The sequence below is a fragment of the Canis lupus genome, chromosome 34 (genome assembly GCF_003254725.2).
Source record: "Canis lupus dingo isolate Sandy chromosome 34, ASM325472v2, whole genome shotgun sequence".
In the NCBI taxonomy this organism is placed as follows: domain Eukaryota; kingdom Metazoa; phylum Chordata; class Mammalia; order Carnivora; family Canidae; genus Canis; species Canis lupus.
In genome coordinates, this window is record NC_064276.1 from 36,076,716 (window position 1) to 36,099,696 (window position 22,981).

Genomic DNA, 22,981 nt, shown 5'->3' on the forward strand with positions numbered 1-22,981 from the left:
CTGAGCTGAAGTGTAAAGTTCACACATGACAGAGGCCCTCTAACCGACACACAATACTGGGTGAGGTCAGCCACAGGGCAGTGGAGGATTCCTAGGAGCCGGGTCAGGGCTAGCACAGGGATACCAAGCGTTCCATTGTAGCTCCTCCTTCAGTAGGCCAAATTCTTGAAATTTCATCCCTACTAACCTTTTTATTCCAAACACAATTACGTGAGTTATAGTCACCGTTGAGCTACCGAACTTCTGCCTCTGATAAATGCTTTTTCTGTTAATTATTTTCCCAGCTACTTATTCACCAACTCTTTCTTTCCAGAAAGGTCACATATCCAGCAGTAAAAAGAGATGAGCCCATCAAAATTGTAATAAGTGTATTGATATGTTGGCCACCGTTAGGGTTGAAACAAGTCAGCACTGCGTGTGGATACGGGCATATGGGTGTCTTGGCAGCTCCTGATGTGAAAGGTACTTTGAGAAGTTATTAACTTCCTGCATTCAAAAGAAGCCCCTCCATGACTCCTGCCCTATTTTTGCACGTCTTTAAGTAGGAAGATTTCAAAAGGCTCAGCAGGTGCTTGGAATAAGTCTGCTTGTTTAACGTAAAGCCCAATCGACACATATTTTTGTTTATGAACCTTTTTTCCACACGAGAAATGAGCCTTTTGTTTAAATGGAAAACAAAGGAGCTGCTCTGAGCTATCAAACGCGCTATTGGATCTCTTTTCTCTTACAAGAGAAGAAACTGAGAATAAGAGATGTGATGTTACAGACTTGCCAGGTGGTGTTTGAAACCAGGTCTGCTCATACAGGGATACGCCACCCCTCATTCGACCAACCAGTCAGTCCCGCTATTAACCCATAGGTATGCAAATCGTGTCCCTTCTACGCAGTTCCATAGAGGTGAAATCCACTTACTGTGAAAGAACCCAGAGACGACGGTCCTCCGGTGACACGCTTCACACTGCCCACGTCCGTGAGTCTGTGTTCGTTATCATCCCACCTTCCATAGGCCAGGTCGATCCCACCCACAAAGGCCACTGACTGGTCGATGACCACAATTTTCTCATGATGAGCCCACAGATACACGCTGGATGACACATGATCTGGGTGCCTCATCACCTTGGGAGGGAAAAGAAACACCCACAGGTGATGCACTTTTTAAAGTGTCCTTCATTTTGTAATAAAACAGATCTGTCTTCTCCCTTGAATAGCATTTTCTTTTTCTTTCTTTTTTCTTTCTTCCTTCCTTCCTTCCTTCCTTCCCTCCCTCCTTCCTTCCTTCCTTCCTTCCTTCCTTCCTTCCTTCCTTCCTTCCTTCCTTCCTTTCCTTCCTTCCTTCCTTTCCTTTCCTTCCTTCCTTCCTTCCTTCCTTCCTTCCTTCCTTCCTTCCTTCCCTCCCTCCCTCCCTCCCTCCCTCCCTGTTCTGCTTTGGTCCTCTTTCAAGACTTCATTTAAATTCAAGTTAGTTAACATTTAGTGTAGTATTAGTTTCAAGGGTAGAATTTAGTAATTCGCTACTTGTATATAACACCCAGTGCTCATTACATCACGTGCCCTCCTTAGAGCCCATCATCCAGTTAGCCCGTCCCCCCACCCCCTCCCCTCCAGCAACCCTCAGTTTGTTTCCTATGGATAAGAGCCTCTTACTGTTTGCGTCCCTGTTTTTTTTTTCTTTTTTTGCCTCCCTGTCTTTATCTGACTTTATTTTTCCTTCCCTGTGTTCATCTGTTTTTGTTTCTTAAATTCCACATATGAGTGAAATCACATGGTACTTGTCTTTCTCTGACTGACTTATTTCACTTAGGATAATATACTCTAGTTCCATCCATGTTGTTGCAAATGGCAAGATTTCATTCTTTGTGATGGCTGAGTCATATTCATATATATATATATATATATATATATATATATATATATATATACACACACACACACATATATCACACACACCACTTCTTCTGTATCTATTCATCAGTTGGTGGACATTTAGGCTCTTTCCATATTTTGGCTATTGTGGACATTGCTGCTATAAACATTGGGGTGCATGTGCCCTTTCAAATCACTATTTTTATATTTTTGTATCCTTTGGATAAATACCTCGTAGTGCAATTGCTGGATCTCAGGGTAGCTCTATTTTTAACTTCTTGAGAAACCCCCATACTGTTTTCCAGAGTGGCTGCACCAGTTTGCATTCCCACCAACAGTGTAAGAGGGTTCCCCTTTATCCGCATCCTCGCCAACAACTGTTGTTTCCTCAGTTGTCAATTTTAGCCATTCTCCCCTGAATAGCATTCTCTAGAATTCAAATACCAAAATGTGCTATGTATACACCAAAGTTCTAATTTCACTCTCAGTATTTAGAAGAGGAAGACTTTTAGTTACTTTTTAAGCCTCTCCACCAGCACCACCCCATACCACATTTTGGGGCAGCTGCCATTTAGCTAGTAATTTGGCCATATAGTTCAGTAAGTCAGCTCGACATAAGCTGATTCTTTTTTCCACTTTAAAGAATTCCATTACACCTGATATTATTTTAAAAACAAAAAAACTCAAAAAATGTTTAACCAACATCTATCTCTGACAAAATTTTTAATAGGTATATTGATATTTTGGCAGCCATTGAATTAAAATGGCAAGCATATGGATATAGGGATATGCATACTTTGTCAGTTCTTGATTTGAAAGATATTTTTAGAAGATATTATCCTCCTGCTTTCAAACAGAATTCTTTTTAAATGATCCCAGACTGACCTGTTTTTGTAGATCTTCTAAGTAGAAACATTCCAAAAAATTTTGAGACTACTTTTTTTAGTAACCTACTTCTTTTATGTGTGGTAAAATACACATAAAATTTACCATATTAACCATTTTTAAATGTACAGTACAGTGGCATAAAGTACATTCATATCGTTTGATCATCACCACTATCTCCAGAACCCTTTGTTTTGCAAACCTCTATACCCATTGAACAATAACTCCCCATTCTGTCCTTCCTGCAACCCCTAGAAACACCATTCTACTCTGTCTCTGACTTGGACTTCTATATATAAATAGAACCATACAATATTTGCCTTCCTGTGATTGGCTTAGTTCATATAGAATAATGTCTTCAAGGTTCATCTATGTTTTAGTGTATGTCAGAATTTCCTTCCTGTTGGGGGTGGGCGGGGGGTGGGGGGGTGGGGGTGACTGGGTGATGGGCACTGAGGGGGCACTTGATGGGATGAGCACTGGGTGTTGTGCTATATGTTGGCAAATTGAACTCCAATAATAATAATTTTAAAAAGCCAGAATCATTTTTATAACAGAGTCAAAACGCTGGGCCTTTGCTTGGAATCACCAGGAAGAGGAGTAAGGGAAGGCAGTGCGGGGCTTCCTTTCCATGTGCGACCATGTTTCCCCTACTACCAGTGTCAACTCCTCTTTAAAGTGTCAGTGCTGATGGCTGAAGCTGTCTCTGGAGTCTACACATTAAAACTGACAGAGAGAACCTCCCAGTCACTGCCATTGCCCATACGTTAAAGGCATTCTCCTATATGTGATTTGCTTCCCCCAAATCCATCTGTGAGGGCTCTAAATACACCCCCTGCCTGAACCTTTTCTGCCTGAGAAGTGCTGTGCTGGGTTCAAGACACTAACCTCCAGCCTCACAATCTTTAACGGCATTAACAATTTTTTTTTTTAATGATACCTTGTGAAAATGAGGATGGGGAGAGACAGATGCTCTCACTCTCTTCTCAAAGTAATAAAGGCTGGTAATGCCCTTTGGTTGGGCAACTTGGCAGTACACCCCAGTAACTCTTAGTGTGTGTATAACCTGCTGTTTAGCAACTCTACCTGCAAGCAAATAGTCTGACAGAGGCACAGGAAATGGTGGGACAAGACAGGAGCACTTTTGATGATGGAAAAAAAAAACTGGAAACCACCACCGTAGAAGCTGAATATCATGGCCTACCATTACAGTGGAGATCAGTAGCCATTTAAAAGGAAGGAGGATGTTGATAAACTTAAATAATTGCTCTATGCATTTTAAGTGAAAACAAAGGTTTCCAAAGAGCATGTGTGGTATAATCCAATTCTATAAATAGAAATGTGTGCGTGTATGCAGGTGCATGTGTAGGGGGGAAGAAGACCTGGGGAAAAATTGCACCAAAATATGAATAGTGATTTTTTTTTCTAGGTGAGGGATTATGAATGAGTTGCATTTAAAAAAAAAAAGAATTTCCTTCCTTTTTAAGACTGAAATATATTCCACTGTATGTCTATACCAATCATTATTGAGAGTGGGATATTATAGTGTCCAACTATTGTTGTAGAACTGTCTATTCTCCCCTTTAAATCTGTCAATATTTGGTTTATATATTGTGACCGTCATTATTAAGTAGGCGCATGTTCATAATTGCTATATCTTCTTGCTGCATTGAAACTTTTACTAATGTATGATATCCTTCCTTGTTTTCTATAAACTTTTTCTACTTAAAGTCAATTTAATAAAAAAAAGTCAATTTCATATAATATTAGTACAGCCACTCCTGCTTTCTTTAGATTACTATCTACATGGAACATCTTTTTTTAGCCAAATAAAATATATGATTGTTAAACACTTTAAGCCTGCTAGAGATTTATTAATTCATTGCTTTGACATATCTCAATGACTGAGCAAGAACTATCAATAGGCCTTAAATCTTTGGTAAGTATCAAATAGCTTTTTTCAAGTTTATTATTATTGTGTTTATTTACTTTATTAGTTTTTTACACAATACACTACTAAGAAAAAACTTCTTAAATCCTAGAGGAGCTCTCTGTTGCTATCAGCATTCAAGGGATGTCACAAGGAGACCATATCTAAAAGCTTCCAGGATAATCTAAATGAGGAGCATGGGAACTTGGCAGAGTGCCTGAATATTAAAACAATTCCAGAAGGTGTGTTCTTGGCTAAATTATCAGGGTAAGAGAAACAGAAATATGAACTCTGCTGACTTCATCAATATCAGAAGTATAAGAAACTAGAATATTTTGTTTTATTTCTAGGAAGGATATAATGCTATTTATTCAAAATATATATTAGGGAATTCAACAGATTACACTGCTTAAGGCAAAACACATCTGAAAAACCTCAGAATAATAAAGAAGAACTATTGTTCAAAAGGATGAATTTAATACCTTTATGTTGGGGTGTAGACGCATCAAAGTCCTCTTGCTGTATTCACTGTTGATTCCAAGAGCAAGTTCCACCTCTTTGTAGAGCATTACAAAGATTCTCACTCCCTGTTGCTGTTACAAGAGAAAACACAAAGAGGAATGAGAATTTCTAAAAGTAGGTTATGATTTTTCTCTTTTTCCTTCCTGCATATTATAAACTTTCTTCCACAAACAAGAATAAAATAGTTAATGAAAAATGCAATACAAGAAGGTGAAATATAAGTGTATTTTAAGATACAAATATCAAAAATAAAAATTTATCTCCTTTCTAATCCTATAACTTGTCATACCAAGAGATAGTGTCAATATTTGATGAATTACAGCCGAAAGGCTGAAATAGTAACCTCATCTGCTAAAAGTGTCTGATGATCTTACACTCTGAACATTTTCTAACACTTATCATTGAGGAAAGTTTTGGCCTGATTCATGTTACAGGATTAGAGTTTCTGGTTTGCTTTTATTATACTTCAATTAGTTTGACACAAAACTCTGATGCAATAAATTATACTAAATATCCCTTAAATGTTCCTGGAGTGTTTTAATAGAATTTTTCTTCATTAAAAATATTTAGATGAAAAACCTATTTCTTAATCTCCAAAAGATGAATATACCGATTCATTCTCTTAACCCACAATTACAACATTAATATCTGTTTCTGAAATGACTTCTTTGGAAGTCGGTTTCTTTAACATTAAAAAATGCCTGAGTTTTAACAACAGCACACTATTAACATTGATCCAGCCTTAGACCTTGGACTTGATAGACAAGGCCATTGTGAGGGTCAAATTAAATCAAAAGTGCCTGATAAACTTTAACATGCTATGCAGATAACAATTTTTATTAACATTAACTATGAAAAAGACAATGTCTGACAGCTGGTTGTCTAAAAACAAACAAACAAACTAGTATTTTCTCCTCTAGTTCTGGGTAATGATAAGGTTTAACCTGTACTCAACTGCCCCCCACCTGAATGTCCTTCGTCTTTTCTCTGGCCATTCACATGGTTCCCTCTCCAACACAGAGTTCAAAATGTAGTCCTCCAGGAAACTCTTATTTTATTTACCCCCCGCTTATCGTATGACCCTTTTTACTTTTTTAGGTTTGCATTCTCAGTATTGCCTTTGCAGTTTGCAAGATTTGAATTTGAGTTTTCTACCTCCAGTAGCTTTGAAGGCACTCTGAAACATACCACATCCATATTAATGTCTAAAAATGCCTACACCTTGGCATTTAATATCCTAGGGATAAAAGGCAAGAATTTTTCCATTATACAGTACTTCCTAAAGTATTAGAGATGCAGGCACATCTAATAAAACGATAGTGGCAAAGAACAATTTAGTTACAATTTAAATTAACAATCCATGGTAATTAGGCATAGTTCATAATGGAAATTGGAGTCACTAATTTAAGAAGTCAACTGTGGGTTGAACACATCTAATTTATTAAAACTGGTTACTTTTGCAATGCTATAAAAATGTGAAATAACATTGGAGTTAATATTTGTAGGTTGCAGGATATAATATCTTAGAGTAAGCCAAATATATAAAGATAGTTCCCCAATACTGGTCTGCCAATATGAAGAAGCATGTTCTGACCCCCAAATTGTTATAAGAACACATGACCTCAAAATACTAATATTCTGTTTTCCTGGTGTAACATGTGACAAGTGTATACATTTTTTGAGGAACATACTAAATACATGTATTTAAGCTGCATTAAGGAAATTTGAGTACTATAAGATCCATTCTGACTAAAAAAAATAGGATAAAAATATATACGTCATCTTATTTCTAGTTAACAGCTGAATTTTGGAACTAGCTTATTAGTAATCATTATTATGCAACTATTACTGCAACCAAGTACGTAAGTGCAGATAGGAGTAAAGAAATAGGAAGTGAAAAGTGTAAACAAGAAATGAGCAGATTAACTTCTAACAGTTTGGCCACTTAGTGCTCTGTAATAAACCACTGATGGAGGGCTTTAAATGAAAACTAGAATATTGTTTTTTACCTCTACTGTTCATATTTACTCTATTTAAATATTTCAGGATTCAGCTCTGGATAACAGTGAAAAAAAATAGACTCCCATCAAAAAATATAATATAAACTTTAAAACCCAAAAGTGCAACCTAAATTATAAAATGTTATACCTGACTTCTTTCATCATGGTTCATTTGTTTTAAATGGATGAAAGTCTGCTTCTCAGGTTTATGAAATTACTATTCTTGAAGGATAGTAGTAGAAACTGGCCTAAATCTTATAGTTTTCCATTTACCTACCTAACTAATGGATTTTTTGAAATAATAGAGATGTTAGCAGTAATGGATTACATTATTACCATCCATCTATTAATGCCTGACATTTTCTTTTATATTTTGTCTTTTCTCATTGAAATAAATTAACTCCAAAGGAAACAGGGTAAAAGGACTTTAAAGTCTTTTTTAGCATATATACAAAGAACGAATAAGGAAGTAATTGAAGAAAACAGTTCATTTTAGGTGGTCTGGTTTACAAGTATTTACTTCCACCTATATTACAATGAGTGGTTAATTAGTGACAAGATTTCTATGATCATAAAACAATAAATTCCTCTTCTTTGGTCAGGGTGTTACAACAGTATCATAAACTCTAAAACTAGAAAGGGCAAAGGAAAAATGTTTCTTGGCAACAAAGCCATTTGCAGGTCATAATAAAGCAGACTTACACAAAATGTGGGAAATACTTGCATAATATGAAAGTCAAGTTAGAAAAGAAAAAGGGACTGATGTTAATTCTGTAATTTGAAATACACATTGGGAGCATCCAATGTTTTACCAATGCCTTTTCATGACCCTAGGGGAAACTATTTTTTTGCTTGGGGAAGAGGAAGAAAAGTATTAATAGGGGAAGTAGAAAATGGATGGCATGGAGTGGGCTACGTGATGCCATGTTTCTTATCTCTGCTGAAGTCATGTAACCCAAAGGTCAGCAGAACTCACTTCACAGTGTAAACATGGAATAAACTTCATGAAACCTGAGCTTTAAGAGATGAAAGCTCTGTCCTCTTTTTTAATTAGTTTTGAATCAAGTAGAGTAGACATAATGCTATGCACGGTAGGAATTCTTAGGAGCTTTACATACGCAAAACACATGTAAAGACAACAAAAAATAAGAATTCTTTATAGTTGAAGTCAAGGAGACTACTTTGAGCCAGATTTTTCTCTAATTATTCAAAGTATAGTAGTCAAAATATTTTCTGAATGCAGCCAAGTCTGTCCACTGCCTAACTTATGCAATCCCAAGAACTACCCTAATTTTATCATTCGCAAGGACTTCCCCAGAGGGCACGATATTTTGGGAAAATGAAAAGTAAAGGACAAAAGGAAATCATATCCTTGTCATTCAAATGTAAGCCATGTGAAAGAGCACAAATGCTCCTATGCCTTTTTTTTTTTTTAACCAGTTCCATTTGAAGCACAGTCCTCAAGGTTCAAAACATATTCTCGTCTTCCCAGAAGGCCCTTCTAGTCCAGGACTTTGATAAGATCTTGTTTGATTTTTCTGCCTGAAGATGTGATTATTTGCCTCATTTGACAAACCTGAACATCTTTTCCTCCTGATGATCACCGACTGCAACTCTACAATGTGCCTTCTGATCCAGGACAGAAAGAAATTGTCTGACGACAACATCCCCCCTGAGGACCTAAGCTCCTTTCTCTAAGCCTCCAGGTTACTGCATTTGGAAGATTCTTTTGACATAAGTCCCATCAGAAATATCACATATTTCTAAGGCTGAAATATACACGGTGGGTACAGGAATACAGTTGTCATAACTATGATGCAAGTTATCTCAGCTCTTGGGGCAATAAACGCAGATCTGTGGCAAACCCTGGTATGCCGACTTGACTTGTCATCAGTCTGTAAGTCAAGGTTGCCTTATACTATTTTAAATGATAACACTGCTTATCAAAAGGCCAAAGAAATAGGAAAACACCAACTTGGCTATCACTAGAGAAACAAAATATTGTATTTCTTCCCTAAGAACTGCCATTATAAGAAATGTTTGCCTATATCTTGGCTATGAGGCAGAGACACTAAATTCCTCCCCTTAAATCTACACACTGAGATAGAAAGAAAAAGTCTTTATTTTAATCAGCCTTGTGGACCACAGGACTCATTAACATGAGAATAAATGTTATTTTCAACCTAGTACTTTGTGAAGGTAGTGGCTTTCAGAAACTAAATTATGTGAAGTAGTGATTATAGACATAGAAAATATCAATTTAGAATGGTCCAGGAGGTAAAAATTTATGACCAAAATAATATGGCACAGCTAGATCAAGGAAGAGCAATTGTGCCAAATATACCAGTAGGAAATTAATATTTTAAGTAGTATTACTATTTCCTTAGGAAATTTTTAAAATCATTGTGCACAATCTAAAAATTTAAAGTTTCATGAAGGAGATGAAATTAAAAAGAAGCACCATTATCACACAATAATATTTACTGGGCCATGCTGTTCACCTAGAGGACCTCACCAGGGTTCATGGGCCATTACGGCAAAGAAAAGCCATGCTAGTGATAGAAATGTGAATTGGCCAATAGCCTAAGGGGAAAGCAAACACATGAGAACTAGCATGGCATGGAGGGCCAGGCCTCCATGACAGGGAGACCAACCTCCAGAGGGATTTACTAGCTTTCTGATTTACTCAGATGGCCTGTAGGCACCTCACACTCAAGTCAGCTAGAATTGAGCTCCTTGAGCCTGGATTATCCCCACTTCCTCCCACTGCCAGATTCACCTTCTTAACACACCATCTTGATCAGATCATCCTTCCTCTACCAGGCCCCGTTCCCCAGTAGTTCCCCCACTTTCTTCCATAAAATCCAAACCACTGACTTGGCCCCCAAGCCTCCACATCTGGTTGCAACTACCTTTCCAACTTGACCTGGCATCCTACTTAAGCCAACACTCGGGTATAATCAACCTTGTCACTTTACCATCACTGACCAAGCCTTCAGAATTCTTGCCTCCAGAATGTTTCCTCACCACATTTTCTACACCTAGACACTTCTCCCTTTCGTTTCAAACTTTTTTGACCATTCTAAATGCCCTAAATTCCTCATATTGTGAGGGGCTTTCCCACTAGACTGACCCAATGGTCTCTCTCCCACCTTTGAATCTTGGCACTGTCTCTGTACCCAGCTGACTCTTGAGTTTTAAGCTCTTTCAGGTCAGGAATTGTGTCTTTTATTTATGTACATCCCCATTTGATAAGCCAAGGGCCCTGCACATAGTAGGTGCTCAACAAATTCATGTTGACTGAAACCTACAACAGTGAAGTGTTGGATAAGTACCATAAAGAGGATTTACCAGTATGGCTGACAACTGCTAGGCAAGATTGGAACAACTTAACTACAACTTAACTACAATTTTATTTATTTGAGAGAGAGAGAATGAGAGAGAAAGAGCAAGACGGAGCGAGAGAGCAAGCGCATGAGCAGAAGAAGGGGCAGAGGGAGAGGGAGAAGCAGACTCCCCACTGAACAGGAGCCCGACATGGGGCTCAATCTCAGGACCCTGAGATCACAACCTGAACTGAAGGCAGATGCTTAACCAACTGAGCCACCCAGGCACTCAAACTGAAATGGAGTCTTGAGGACAGATGGGAAAGTTGCCATTTCACAGACAGAACCATAGAGAAAGTTATAGCTCATTTAATATATAGATAGAAATTTGGTAAGGCTAGGACTGAACCCAGGACATGAGTCCTTTAGCAAGCCCTCCATGGGCAGGGATGGAATCCTATTCACACACATGGCATCTTTAGTAATTAGTGTAGTTCTTGGGTCATAGGAGACACTCAATAACTCTAGGCTAAATTATTTAACGAATATGCAAATCATGCTTTTCAGGATCGGAATTTCCAATCCTGCGAATGGAATTCTGTTGAGACAATGAAATAGACTAGCCACAAAGATGATGCTATTGGGCAGAACATGTGTTTGAAATAAAGTTTATCAGCTTCTTCTTCCATCAATGTATTAGCAGTGGGGTTCGACTCTGTCTATGGATATCTTCAGAGATCTTAAAGCAAGGCATGGGAAAAAGACACTGAAAGAAGGGAGACTCAGTCAGCCCCAGTGACCCAGCAGTTTGGCACTGCCTTCAGCCAGGGGTATGATCCTGGAGACCCGGGATCGAGTCCCAGTCAGGCTCCCTGCATGGAGCCATTTCTCCCTCTGTCTGTGTCTCTGCCTCTTTCTCTCTCTCTCTCTCTCTGTCTTGAATAAATAAATAAGATCTTAAAAAAAAAAAAAGAAGGGAGACTCATGAGTGGGAAAAGGAAAGGGGAATGTGGAGAATGGGAAAGAAGAAATGAGTCACAACTAAAACAAACAAACAAACAAACAAAACAAAACAAACAACAAAAAAAAAACCACTACTCCCCACCACCCAGGATCTACAAATGCTAGAATGTTTAATGATAGAATAAGAAAAACTAAGACAATTTCAACTAATAGTAAAAAAGGTCAGCACTTCTTAATTTGGACATGATTAATAATAAATCCAGATCTATTCTAATTCAACTTAATTTAATTTGATTGAGAGACAGCTATATAATAACATTCATTAGAAATACGAATATAGGGATGCTTGGGTGGCTCAGCAGTTGAGCGTCTGCCTTCGGCTCAGGTCATGATCCCAGGGTCCTGGGATCGACTCCCACATTGGGCTCCCCATGGGGAACCTACTTCTCCCTCTGCCTGTGTCTCTGCCTCTCTCTCTCTCTGTGTCTCTCATGAATAAGTAAATAAAATCTTTTAAAAAATACGAATGTAAAGTAGTCATTGGTGAGCCTATACTGCTTCAGTTACTTACTTTTTGTACCAAGAAGGATGTACTCAGTGCTCACCCAGAATCTACAGGGTCAACTGGAGAGGAAACAATTTCCCATTTTTACCATGAACTGTCCCATAACTGGAACCAAAGAAACAGCCAATTCTTAATGTCCCTCCTCTTTGACACTCTTCTACATTAGCTTGGCCCCTCTAACTGTAATCATTCTCCTCATAACTTTATCTGTTGCTCAAATGGCAGAATAATGAATAAAATAAAATGTTACATTTCATTTCACCCTTTATTATTCAATAATAAAATCCTGTTACAATGTTTTTGCCCATAAAATTAACTGCCCATAACTGATTAAAAATCAAAAATTAGAGTTCCTAATATAATTCATACTGTGAGTTAGGCGAAAATATTTATGTAGCCAAGAGTAAGAGGAAAAGAAACCAGAACCAAATAAACTTGAAAACATCATGTATTTGACTTTTTGTCAAACTCTAAAGAAAACAGTCATACTTATGTATGAAAGACATTTCAGAGATAATAAACATTTCAAAAATTACATGAGCATGTGTTTGGAATACGTACTGCTTTTCGTTTAAGAATGCAGTCCAACCTCCAACGATTTCCTTCAACCACTGGGCGTTTCAGGAAGATTTCTGGGCTCAACCTGAAATCACAAAACCAAAATTCTAAGAAACTAAAACAAACCATAAAGTTCTGATTGTGTCATAGGAAACAAAGGCAATTTTAGCCCAAATGCCATCATCCACCCGCCCACCCCCCAGGGTGGCAGGTCAAAATTCTGCTATGAGTTCACATACAACTTTAGTTGGGAACAAGAGCCTTGAGCCATTAAAAAAAAAGAAGAAGAAGAAGAAAGAAGAAAGAAGAAGAAAGAAGAAAGAAGAACAAGAAGAACAAGAAGAACAAAAAAGAGATTTCTTTCTCTCTTACTCACACATGCAAACATATACGCCTATGCAGATACTGTTGATTGCCCAGCCAACAGCCATTCTCCACCTCCTTTCTATAATCAGAGCCTACCTCTTACTGTACCATGTGAATATTCTAAAGACATGCTTTTCCCGGCCTCCTGTGCACCTAGAACATGATGTGACATCATCCTAGACAATAAGATGTGTGAGGAGGTCCACATGGGGTTAATGTGAAAGTTTTTCCTGTTTCTCTCTCTCTCTCTCACACACACACACACACACACACACACAAACACACACACAAACACAAACACACAAACCAGGAAAAGTGGCTGTAGGACAGATGCTGTAGGAGGATACAATGCTGAGACAGGGATAGCCATATTGAAAGTCTAAGGGGAAGACCAGAACCCTGAAATCACTCGACCATTCACCAACTTTAGGACTGCCTAACTTTGGATTTCTTATTAAATGAGACAAATAAATCCTCACTCTTTAAGCCAAATTTAGTTGAGCATTCTGTTAATCCAAGCCAGAGTATTCTAATTGATAAAACAGAAACACTGACTTCCTATACCAGCAAGCAGTGTCCACAGGACCCCAAGCCTTTCTGAGCAGGAAAGAAGGCAAGTTTGCTGATAGAGGAAATTTTTCCAATGTAAGAATGGATCCCTGGGCTCTTCTCTGTGGCAGTGCCATAGGCAGCTCAGATTATAGTATAGTCATTTTTTTCCCTTGGGGTTGAGTTCTAAAGTCAGAATCTGACTTAAATCTTTTTTTTTTTTTTAAAGATTTCATTTATTTATCAGAGAAACAGAGAGAGAGGCAGAGACACACACAGAGACACACTCAGAGACACAGGCAGAGGGAGAAGCAGGCTCCATGCAGGGAGCCCGATGTGGGACTCGATCCCGGGTCTCCAGGATCACGCCCTGGGCCGAAGGCAGGCTCCAAAGCCAAATCCAAGCCACCCAGGGATCCCTCTGACTTAAATCTGTATGAGATATAACTCCCCTATAAACAGGAAAAACAAACAAAAAACAATAAAGAAAATTTTGGGGTGCCTGGGTGGCTCAGTGGGTCAAACGTTTGACTCTTGATTTCAATTCAGCTCATGTTCTCAGGGTCCTGAGATAGAGCCTCACATCAGGCCCCACACTTAGCAGGGAGTCTGCTTGAGATTTTCTCTGCCCCTCCTTCCTATGCACTCCCCCTCCTCCCTTTCTGTCTCTCAAATAAATAAATCTTTAAAAACAAAAAAGAAAAGAAAACTCTATCTGCTGAAATGCCAGACCCGAGGGGCAGGAGTCTATACAAAGACCAAAGCCTCAGAATTCTAGACTGAATACTGCCTTGTCAGGGAGTCCTCCAAGCATGTAAAACCAACAGAGTTTTAAGAAGTTAGAGATTTTTTAAATCTTTTTATACTCTATTTCATTCAGTTAAAGAGAAATAAAACCTGAAAGATAAAGTACTTAAACACATAGTGGATAACATAAATAAGAAAACAAATAGTGCAGTGTATGAACTATAAATACTTGCACATTTAATTTAGATTGCAAAAGGAACACAAAAGTAATCTATGTCCAAACAAACAAACAAAAAATGCAGCAATTGATAGCAAAAGATCTAAAATGAATTAAAAAGAGTTTTTTGGTTTTTTTTTAGGTAGAAAAGTGCATTGCTGTGCACTGGTTGGTCACTGAAGGTGAAAGACATTTAAAAACATATAGATATTTGTAATTTTAAAAAAAGATTTATTTTGGGGGGGGTGGCTCTGGCGGGGGTATGGAGAAAGGGAAAGAATCCTTAAGCAGACTCCCTACTGAGCATGGAGCCCCATATGGGGCTCGATCCCAGGATCCTGAGATCATGACCTGACCCAAAATCAGGAGTCAGATGCTCAACTGACTGAGCCACCCAGGTGGCCCTTGCAATTTTTTGATGTACACATTAATTGTAAAATCAGAGATCTTCCATTTGGGGGCCACTGTTAATGCTATATTTTGCAATGAAGTCTTTATCATTCTTTAATCTACAAGCATTGTGTACACTGCGTACAGAATATTCTACTAGATACTTTGGAAGATCTGAAGATAGCTCTTGAGGAACCCTCAGTTTTGAGGATAACACACAAAAAGATAAAAGATCAAAATTCATGCTTTAAACAAAGTATAAACAATGTCTCTCTCACTGGCAAGGAGAAAGTCACCATTTGAGTTATGACTCACAAGCATCATGTGAGGATCTTCACTAAGCAACTACTAGATACGCAGAGTTCAAAAGAATTGTATAATAACCACACATTTCATTGAATCTGGGACACTAATATTTATAAGATGCATCATTACTGTTTGTGCCACTGAGAAGAAAAAAAGTATAAGTATAGCTGTGAAATGATCTTGAGAGTAAGATGCATCCTGATTTCAGAGGTATTAACATGTACTTCTACATTAATGTTCCTCTTACAAGATTTTATAGCTTTGAATGTTTTTATAAGAAAGACAACATTTAAAATCAGTGATCAGAGCCTTCACATTAAGAATAAGAAAATAGAGGGGTATCTGGCTGGCTCAGCTGGGAGAACAGGTGACTCTTGACCTTGGGGTCATGGTTTCAAGCCCCATAATGGGTGTAAAGATAACTAAAAAATAAAATAAAATAAGAACTTTAAGAAAAGAGAACAAACTAAACCCGAAGTAAGAAGGAAGAGGATAATAGACAAGAATTCACGGTAATCTAAAACAGAAAAACAACATGGAAAACTCAATGAAACCAAAACTAGCTTTTTGAAAAGATTAATAAAACAGGAAAACTTCCAGCTAGATGAAAAAAAGAAAAAAAGGAGTCTCATAATTCTAGATTCCTCGTATAAGTGGAATTGTGTAGTATTTGTTCTTCTCTATCTTATTTCACTTAGTAGAATGTCCTCCAGGTTCATGCATGTTATTGCAAATAGCAGGTTTCCTTCTTTCTTAAGGCTGAACAATATTCTATTGAATGTAAATACAAAACTTTTTTTATCCATCATCCTTCGATGGATAAAGGTTGCTTCCATGTCTTGGCCATTTTGAATAATGCTGTAATAAGCATGACAATGCATATATTTCTTCAAGATCTTGATTTCAATTCCCTTAGTTAGATGTCTTGAAGTGGGATTGCTGGATCACATGGCAATTTTATTATAAATAAACAAGGGTTGTAATTTTATTATAGATACTAAATACAACAAGGGTTGTATCTATACTTGGCAACTAAGTCTTTATCATTCTTTATTTAATCTGTAAGCATTGTGTACCCTGTATACAGAACTAGGTATTTTGGAGGATCTTAAAATAGCTTTCCGGAGGTCCTCAATTTTGAGGATAATGCATTAAAAATACTAATAATATTCATAGGTGGTAGTACCAGGGCCTGGGGAAAGGAGGAAACAAGATGGTCTTAAACAAAGGGTACAAAGTTTCAGTTATGGAAGATAAGTAAGTCCTAGAGATCCACTGTACAGTATAGTGCCTATAGTTAACACTATATCGCATACTTAAATATTTGTTAAGATGGTAGATCTTATGTTAAGTGTTCTTATTACAAAAAAATAAAAATAAATAAGGAAGATGGGAGGAAACTTTTGAAGCTGATAGATATATTTATGGCATTGATTATAGTGATGGTTTCATAGATGTATACTTATCTCCAAACTCATCAAGTTGTGTATATTAAATACATGCAGCTCTTTTTGTATGACAATCACACACTAATCAATAAAGTGGTTTTAAAAAAGTGACTAAACACATGGTCATTGAAAATATATAATATATTCTCAGATAGATAAATAAGTAATTTTATATATGCTATAATATATCAGGTTTTAAAAATAAATGTATATGAAAGGATTGGAAGATAAAAAACTAAAAATTCTGTTAACTTAGTAAAAAAAAAGGAACAGCACAAGTTATCGATATAAAAAATGAATAAAAAAATCACTACAGGTCTTGCAGATATTAAAATGATATTAAATAGATAATAAGGATATCTTATAAATAATCTTATAAGAAAAAGATTAGATAAAATGGACAATTTCCTTGAAAGAAATAAGTTACCAAGACAGAAGTAGAAAGAAATTGAAACTTTAGTACTATGTCTATTAAAAACTGAATTCAGAATTTAAAAAACAACACAACTTATAAAAAGGATAATACCTCACAACAAAGTGAGGTTATCCTAAGAATGTAAGGTTGCTTTAAAAGTTGAAAATTGGGACGCCTGGGTGGCTCAGTGGTTAAGCGTCTGCCATTGGCTCATGTGGAGATCCCAGGGTTCTGGGATAGAGTCCCACATCCAGCTCCCCTCAGGAAGCCTGCTTCTCCCTCTGCCTGTGTCTCTGCCTCACTCTATGTCTCTCATGAATAAATAAAATCTTTAAAAAAAAAAAAAAAACCTGAAAAATCAATTTGATTCACATTAACCAAAAAAAAAAAAAAAAAAAATCAATAAATAGAGAAAAAAATGTGACAAAATTCAATACCATTTATAACAAAAACTCTCAAATTATAGGTATAGGTAGAAAGGAATTTCCTCAAAATAATAAAAGGCACCTATAAGAAACCTAACTAAAGCACAATACAATAACTGAATGCTGATTTCTCTCAACAATAAGTACAAGGCATAGATGTCCGTTCTCATTACTGTTGTTCAGCAATTTACTGATGGTCCCAGCAAAGCAATAAGGCAATAACATAAAATAGAAGGTATACAAATTAGGAAGGCATTCACACATCACATGATCATCTTTGGAGAAAATTCTAAGGTATTTACAATAAAGCTACTAGCACAATAAGTGAACTAAGCAAAGCTGTATAATGTAAGATCAAAAAAAAAAATCAATTGTGCTTCTATATACCAGCACTGAAAAACTGGAATGTAAATTTTAAAAATACCATTTAGAGTAACATTTAAAAAATATGAATTACTTGGTGATAAATAACAAAATATGGCAAGACCTGTATAGTAGTACCACCTTATCTGTGAGGCATACATTTCAAGACTCCCAGTGGATGCCTGAAATTGCAGATAGTACTAAACCTTATATGCTTATCTTACATATACTATGTTTTCTCCCATACACACATGCCAATGACAAGGTTTAATTTATAAATTAGGGACAGTAAGAGATTAACAACAATACTAATACTAATTAGGGACAGTAAGAGATTAACAACAATACTAATACAACAATACTAATAAAATTAAGCAATTACGATTGTAATAAAACTGTAATAAAAAGTAAAATAAATAAAATTGTAAATAAAACTGTAATTTATTTCACATGGCTGCTCTTTCCCAAAATATTATACTGTACTGTACTCGCCCTTCTCCTGGTGATGATGTGAGATAATAAAATGCCTACATGATAAGATAAAGTGAATGACGTAGGCATTGGGATGTGGCATTAGGCAGACTATTACTCCTCTTCTGACAATGAGTCAGAAGGAGGGTCCTCTGCTTCTAGATTGTGGTTGACCTCAAGTAGTTGAAACTGCAGAAGGCAAAACCACGGATAAAGGGGGACTACTGAGTATAAAAAGTACAAAACAGGGGGATCCCTGGGTGGCGCAGCGGTTTAGCGCCTGCCTTTGGCCCAGGGCGCGATCCTGGAGACCCAGGATCGAATCCCACGTCGGGCTCCCGGTGCATGGAGCCTGCTTCTTCCTCTGCCTGTGTCTCTGCCTCCCTCTTTCTCTCTGTGTGACTATCATAAATAAATAAAAAATTTAAAAAAAAAAAAAAAAAAAAAAAAAAAAAAAAAAGTACAAAACAAAACAAAAAACAACAAAAAAATAGTACAAAACATTGATAAAAAAAAAATAAGATTTAAATAAATGGAGAGATACATGAGAATTCAGGAAGAACAGAGTTTGATATACTTAACCAATGGGGATGTTCCCATTTTTTCCCCATCTGATTCATCAGCCTGAAGGGAGAACCCAGAAGTGGGCAGTGGCACAGGGAGAGAGAACTCAGGTAGGAATGCTCTATTTCAGGCTTGAGGAGAAACAATGGGATCTTCTGGCAGTGATGGGGTAGCAGCAAGAGGCTCACAGGCACCAGAAACACTGAGGGATTGGAACTTTCCTCTCCAACTAGAAAAGCTGTGGTTCCAAGAGGACAGTGTAAATATCCATTGTTTAGCTCTGGACACAAGTATCATTGCATAAGGCATATCACAGAGCAGGGAAAATAAAGCCCTACCTTTCTAGCTAGAGGAATGAAAAAAAAAAAAAAACAACTATAGGGAACCCAAAGTAGTGGCGAGATCATGGAGAAAGCAGAGTTCAGGAAAGCAAGCGCATAAAATTGTTTATGAACTTGTAGCTAACTCCTATGCTGCCCTTGTGTGGATTTGATCCTAAACGTTATACCAAAGTTTGAGAACTGAAATAAGAATCAGACCACTGCCAAGGGATGAAAAACATTCACCATGCAAATGGAAGTGAAAAAAAAAAAAAAAAAAAAAGGCCAGGGTAGCAACCCTTATATTAGGCAAAATAGACTTTAAAACAAAGACTATAGCAAGAAACAAAGAAGTGCATTACATAACAATAATGAAATCAGTCTCAATATTGAAGCACCAATTTGAATTGGTAATCAAGAAACTACTGAGCAGCCCGGGTGGCTCAGTGGTTTAGCACCGCCTTCAGCTCAGGGCGTGATCCTGGAGACCCCAGATCAAGTCCCATGTAGGGCTCCCTGCATGGAGCCTGCTTCTCCCTCTGCCTCTCTCTCTGTCTCTCTCTCTCTCTCTCTCCCCCTCATGAATAAGTACATAAAATCTTTTTTTAAAAAATTAAAAAAAAAGAAACTACTAAGAAATTAAAGTTCAGGACTGGAAGGATTCACAGGTAAACTTTATCAAACATTTAAAAAAGAGTTAATACCTATTCTCTTCAAACTGTTCCCAAAAATAGAAGAGGAAGGAAAGCTTCCAAATATATTCTATGAGGCTAGCATTACCCCAATACCCAAACCAAAGCCACCACCAAAAAAGAGAACTACAAGCCAATATCCCTGATGAACATAGATGCAAAAGTCCTCAACAAAATATTAACAAACCAAATCTAACAATATATTAAAAAAATCATTTACCATAATCAAGTGGGACTTATTCCAAGGATGCAAGGATGATTTAATAACTGCAAATCAATCATCATGATACATCACATTAACAAGTGAAAGTATAAAAACTGTATGATCATTTCAATAAATGCAGGAAAGCATTTGACAAGATTCAATATCCATTCACAATAAACCTTGTCAACAAAGTAAGTTTAAGAGAGAACATACCTCAACATAATAAAGGCCATCTGTGAAAAATTCACAGTTAACATCACATTCAATGGCAAAAGCAAAGAGCTTTTCCTTGAAGATCAGGAATGACATAAAGATGTCTACTCTCACTACTTTTTTTTTGTTTGTTTGTTTGTTTTTACTCTCACTACTTTTATTCAATATAGATTGGAACTCAGACAGCTAGCCACAGCAATCAGACAAGAAAACAAAATAAAAGACATCCAAATCAGTAAAGAAGATGTAAAACTATCACATGGGCTGATGATAAGATACTATATATAGAAAACCCCAAAGATTCCATTAAAAAACTACTAGAACTGAAAAATGAATTCAGTAAAGTCACAGGTTACAAAAATCAATGTACAGAAATCTGGTGCATTTCTACACACTAAAAATGAAGTGGTCGAAAGAGAAATTAAGAAAACCATTCCATTTACAAGTGCATCAAAAACAATATAATACCTAGGAGGGATCCCTGGGTGGCGCAGCGGTTTGGCGCCTGCCTTTGGCCCAGGGCGCGATCCTGGAGACCCGGGATCGAATCCCATGTCGGGCTCCCGGTGCATGGAGCCTGCTTCTCCCTCTGCCTGTGTCTCTGCCTCTCTCTCTCTCTCTCTGTGACTATCATAAATAAATAAATTAAAAATATATATATATAAAAAAAATACCTAGGAATAAACTTAACCGAAGACATAACCTATACTGTGAAAACTATAAAACATTGATAAAAGAAATTCAAGGGGACACAAAGAAATGGAAATACATTCCATGCTCATGGATGGAAGAACAAATATTATTAAAAAATCTATACTAATCAAAGATTTAATGTAATTTATATCAAAACACCAACAGCATTCTTCACAGAGCTAGAACAAACAGTCCTAAAAGTTGTATGGAGCCACAAAAGACCCCAAATAGCCAAAACAATACTGAAGAAGGAAAACAAAATAGGAGGTATCCCAAATCCCAACTTCAACTAATAAAGCTATAGTAATCAAAACAGTATGGCACTGGCACAAAAACAGACACATAGATCAGGAAAACAAATTAGAAGAAGACCCAGAAATACACAATTATATAGTCAATTAACATTTGACAAAGCAGTAAAGAATATGCAATGGGAAAAAGACGGTCTCTTCAACAAATGGTGTTGGGAAAACCAGACAGCTACATGCAAAAGAATGAAACTGAACCAACTTTCTTACACCAAAATAAATTCAAAATGGATGAAAGACTTACATGTGAGACCCGAAGCCATAAAAATCCTAGAAGAGAACACAGGAAGTTTTTTTTTTTTTTTTTTACATTGGCCCTAGCAACATTTTTCTAGATAGGTCTCCTGAGGCAAGAGAAATAAAAACAAAAATAAACTACTGGGACTAACTACATCAAAATAAAAAGCTTTGCCTAGGGAAGGAAACCATCAAGAAAACTAAAAGGCAACTGGTTCTAATTCACACCAGCAGATGGAGCTGCAGTTAAAGTTTCTGAGTCAAGAGAAACAAGCAAAAATGAACTATTGGGACTTCATCAAGATAAAAAGCTTCTGCACAGCAAAAGAAACAGTCAACAAAACTAAAAGACAACCTACAGAATGGGAGAAGATATTTGCAAATGACGTATCAGATAAAGGGCTAGTATCCAAGATCTATAAAGAACTTATTCAACTCAACAGCAAAGAAATAAACAATCCAATCATGAAATGGGCAAGAGACATGAACAGAAATCTCACAGAGGAAGACATAGACATGGCCAACACGCACATGAGAAAATGCTCCGCATCACTGGCCATCAGGGAAATACAAATCAAAACCACAATGAGATCCCACCTCACACTAGTGAGAATGGGGAAAATTAACAAAGCAGGAAACCACAAATGTTGGAGAGGATGCGGAGAAAGGGGAACCCTCTTGCCCTGTTGGTGGGAATGTGAATTGGTGCAGCCACTCTGGAAAACTGTGTGGAGGTTCCTCAAAGAGTTAAAAATAGACCTGCCCTATGACCCGCAATTGCACTGCTGGGTATTTACCCCAAAGATACAGATGCAGTGAAAGGCCGGGACCCCTGCACCCCGATGTTTCTAGCAGCAATGTCCACAATAGCCAGACTGTGAAGGAGCCTCGGTGTCCATTGAAAGTTGATGGATAAAGAAGATGTGGTCTATGTATACAGTGGAGTATTCCTCAGCCATTAGAAATGAGGGTATTATGCTGAGTGAAATAAGTCAATCGGAGAAGGACAAACATTATATGGTCTCATTCATTTGAGAAATATAAAAATTAGTGAAAGGGAATAAAGGGAAAGGAGAGAAAATGAGTGAAAATATCAGTGAGGGTGACAACCATGAGAGACACCTAACTCTGGGAAATGAACAAGGGGTAGTGGAAGGGGAAGTGGGTGGGGGTTGGGGTGACTGGGTGATGGGCACTGAGGGGGGCACTTGGCGGGATGAGCACTGGGTGTTATGTTATATGTTGTCAAATTGAACTCCAATAAAAAAATTTTTTTAAAAATTTTCTGAGTCTATTCTGGGTGCAGGAGCCCATCTTGCTCCCCACTGAAGCTGGGCAGGAAGGTCTATGTTTATATTTCAGGCTGATGCACCTAATCCAGGACTCATTCCAGATACAGATGCAGTATGTCTAACAGTTGTGCTAATTACATGCACTTAG

General features: G+C 37.3%; 1 protein-coding gene across 10 annotated transcripts in view; it reads right to left on the minus strand.

Annotated features, from left to right (window-relative positions):
• Positions 1 to 22,981, minus strand: part of PLD1 (phospholipase D1) — a 204,993-nt gene that overhangs the window by 71,790 nt on the left and 110,222 nt on the right. For all 10 annotated transcript variants that reach the window (XM_025425594.3, XM_049105845.1, XM_049105846.1 and 7 more), the window contains 3 exons: positions 12,616 to 12,697; positions 5,161 to 5,271; positions 913 to 1,116 (listed from right to left, as the gene is read on the minus strand). In XM_025425594.3, coding sequence (XP_025281379.1) covers positions 913 to 1,116; positions 5,161 to 5,271; positions 12,616 to 12,697 — 397 coding nt within the window. The remainder of the gene's footprint in view (positions 1 to 912; positions 1,117 to 5,160; positions 5,272 to 12,615; positions 12,698 to 22,981) is intronic.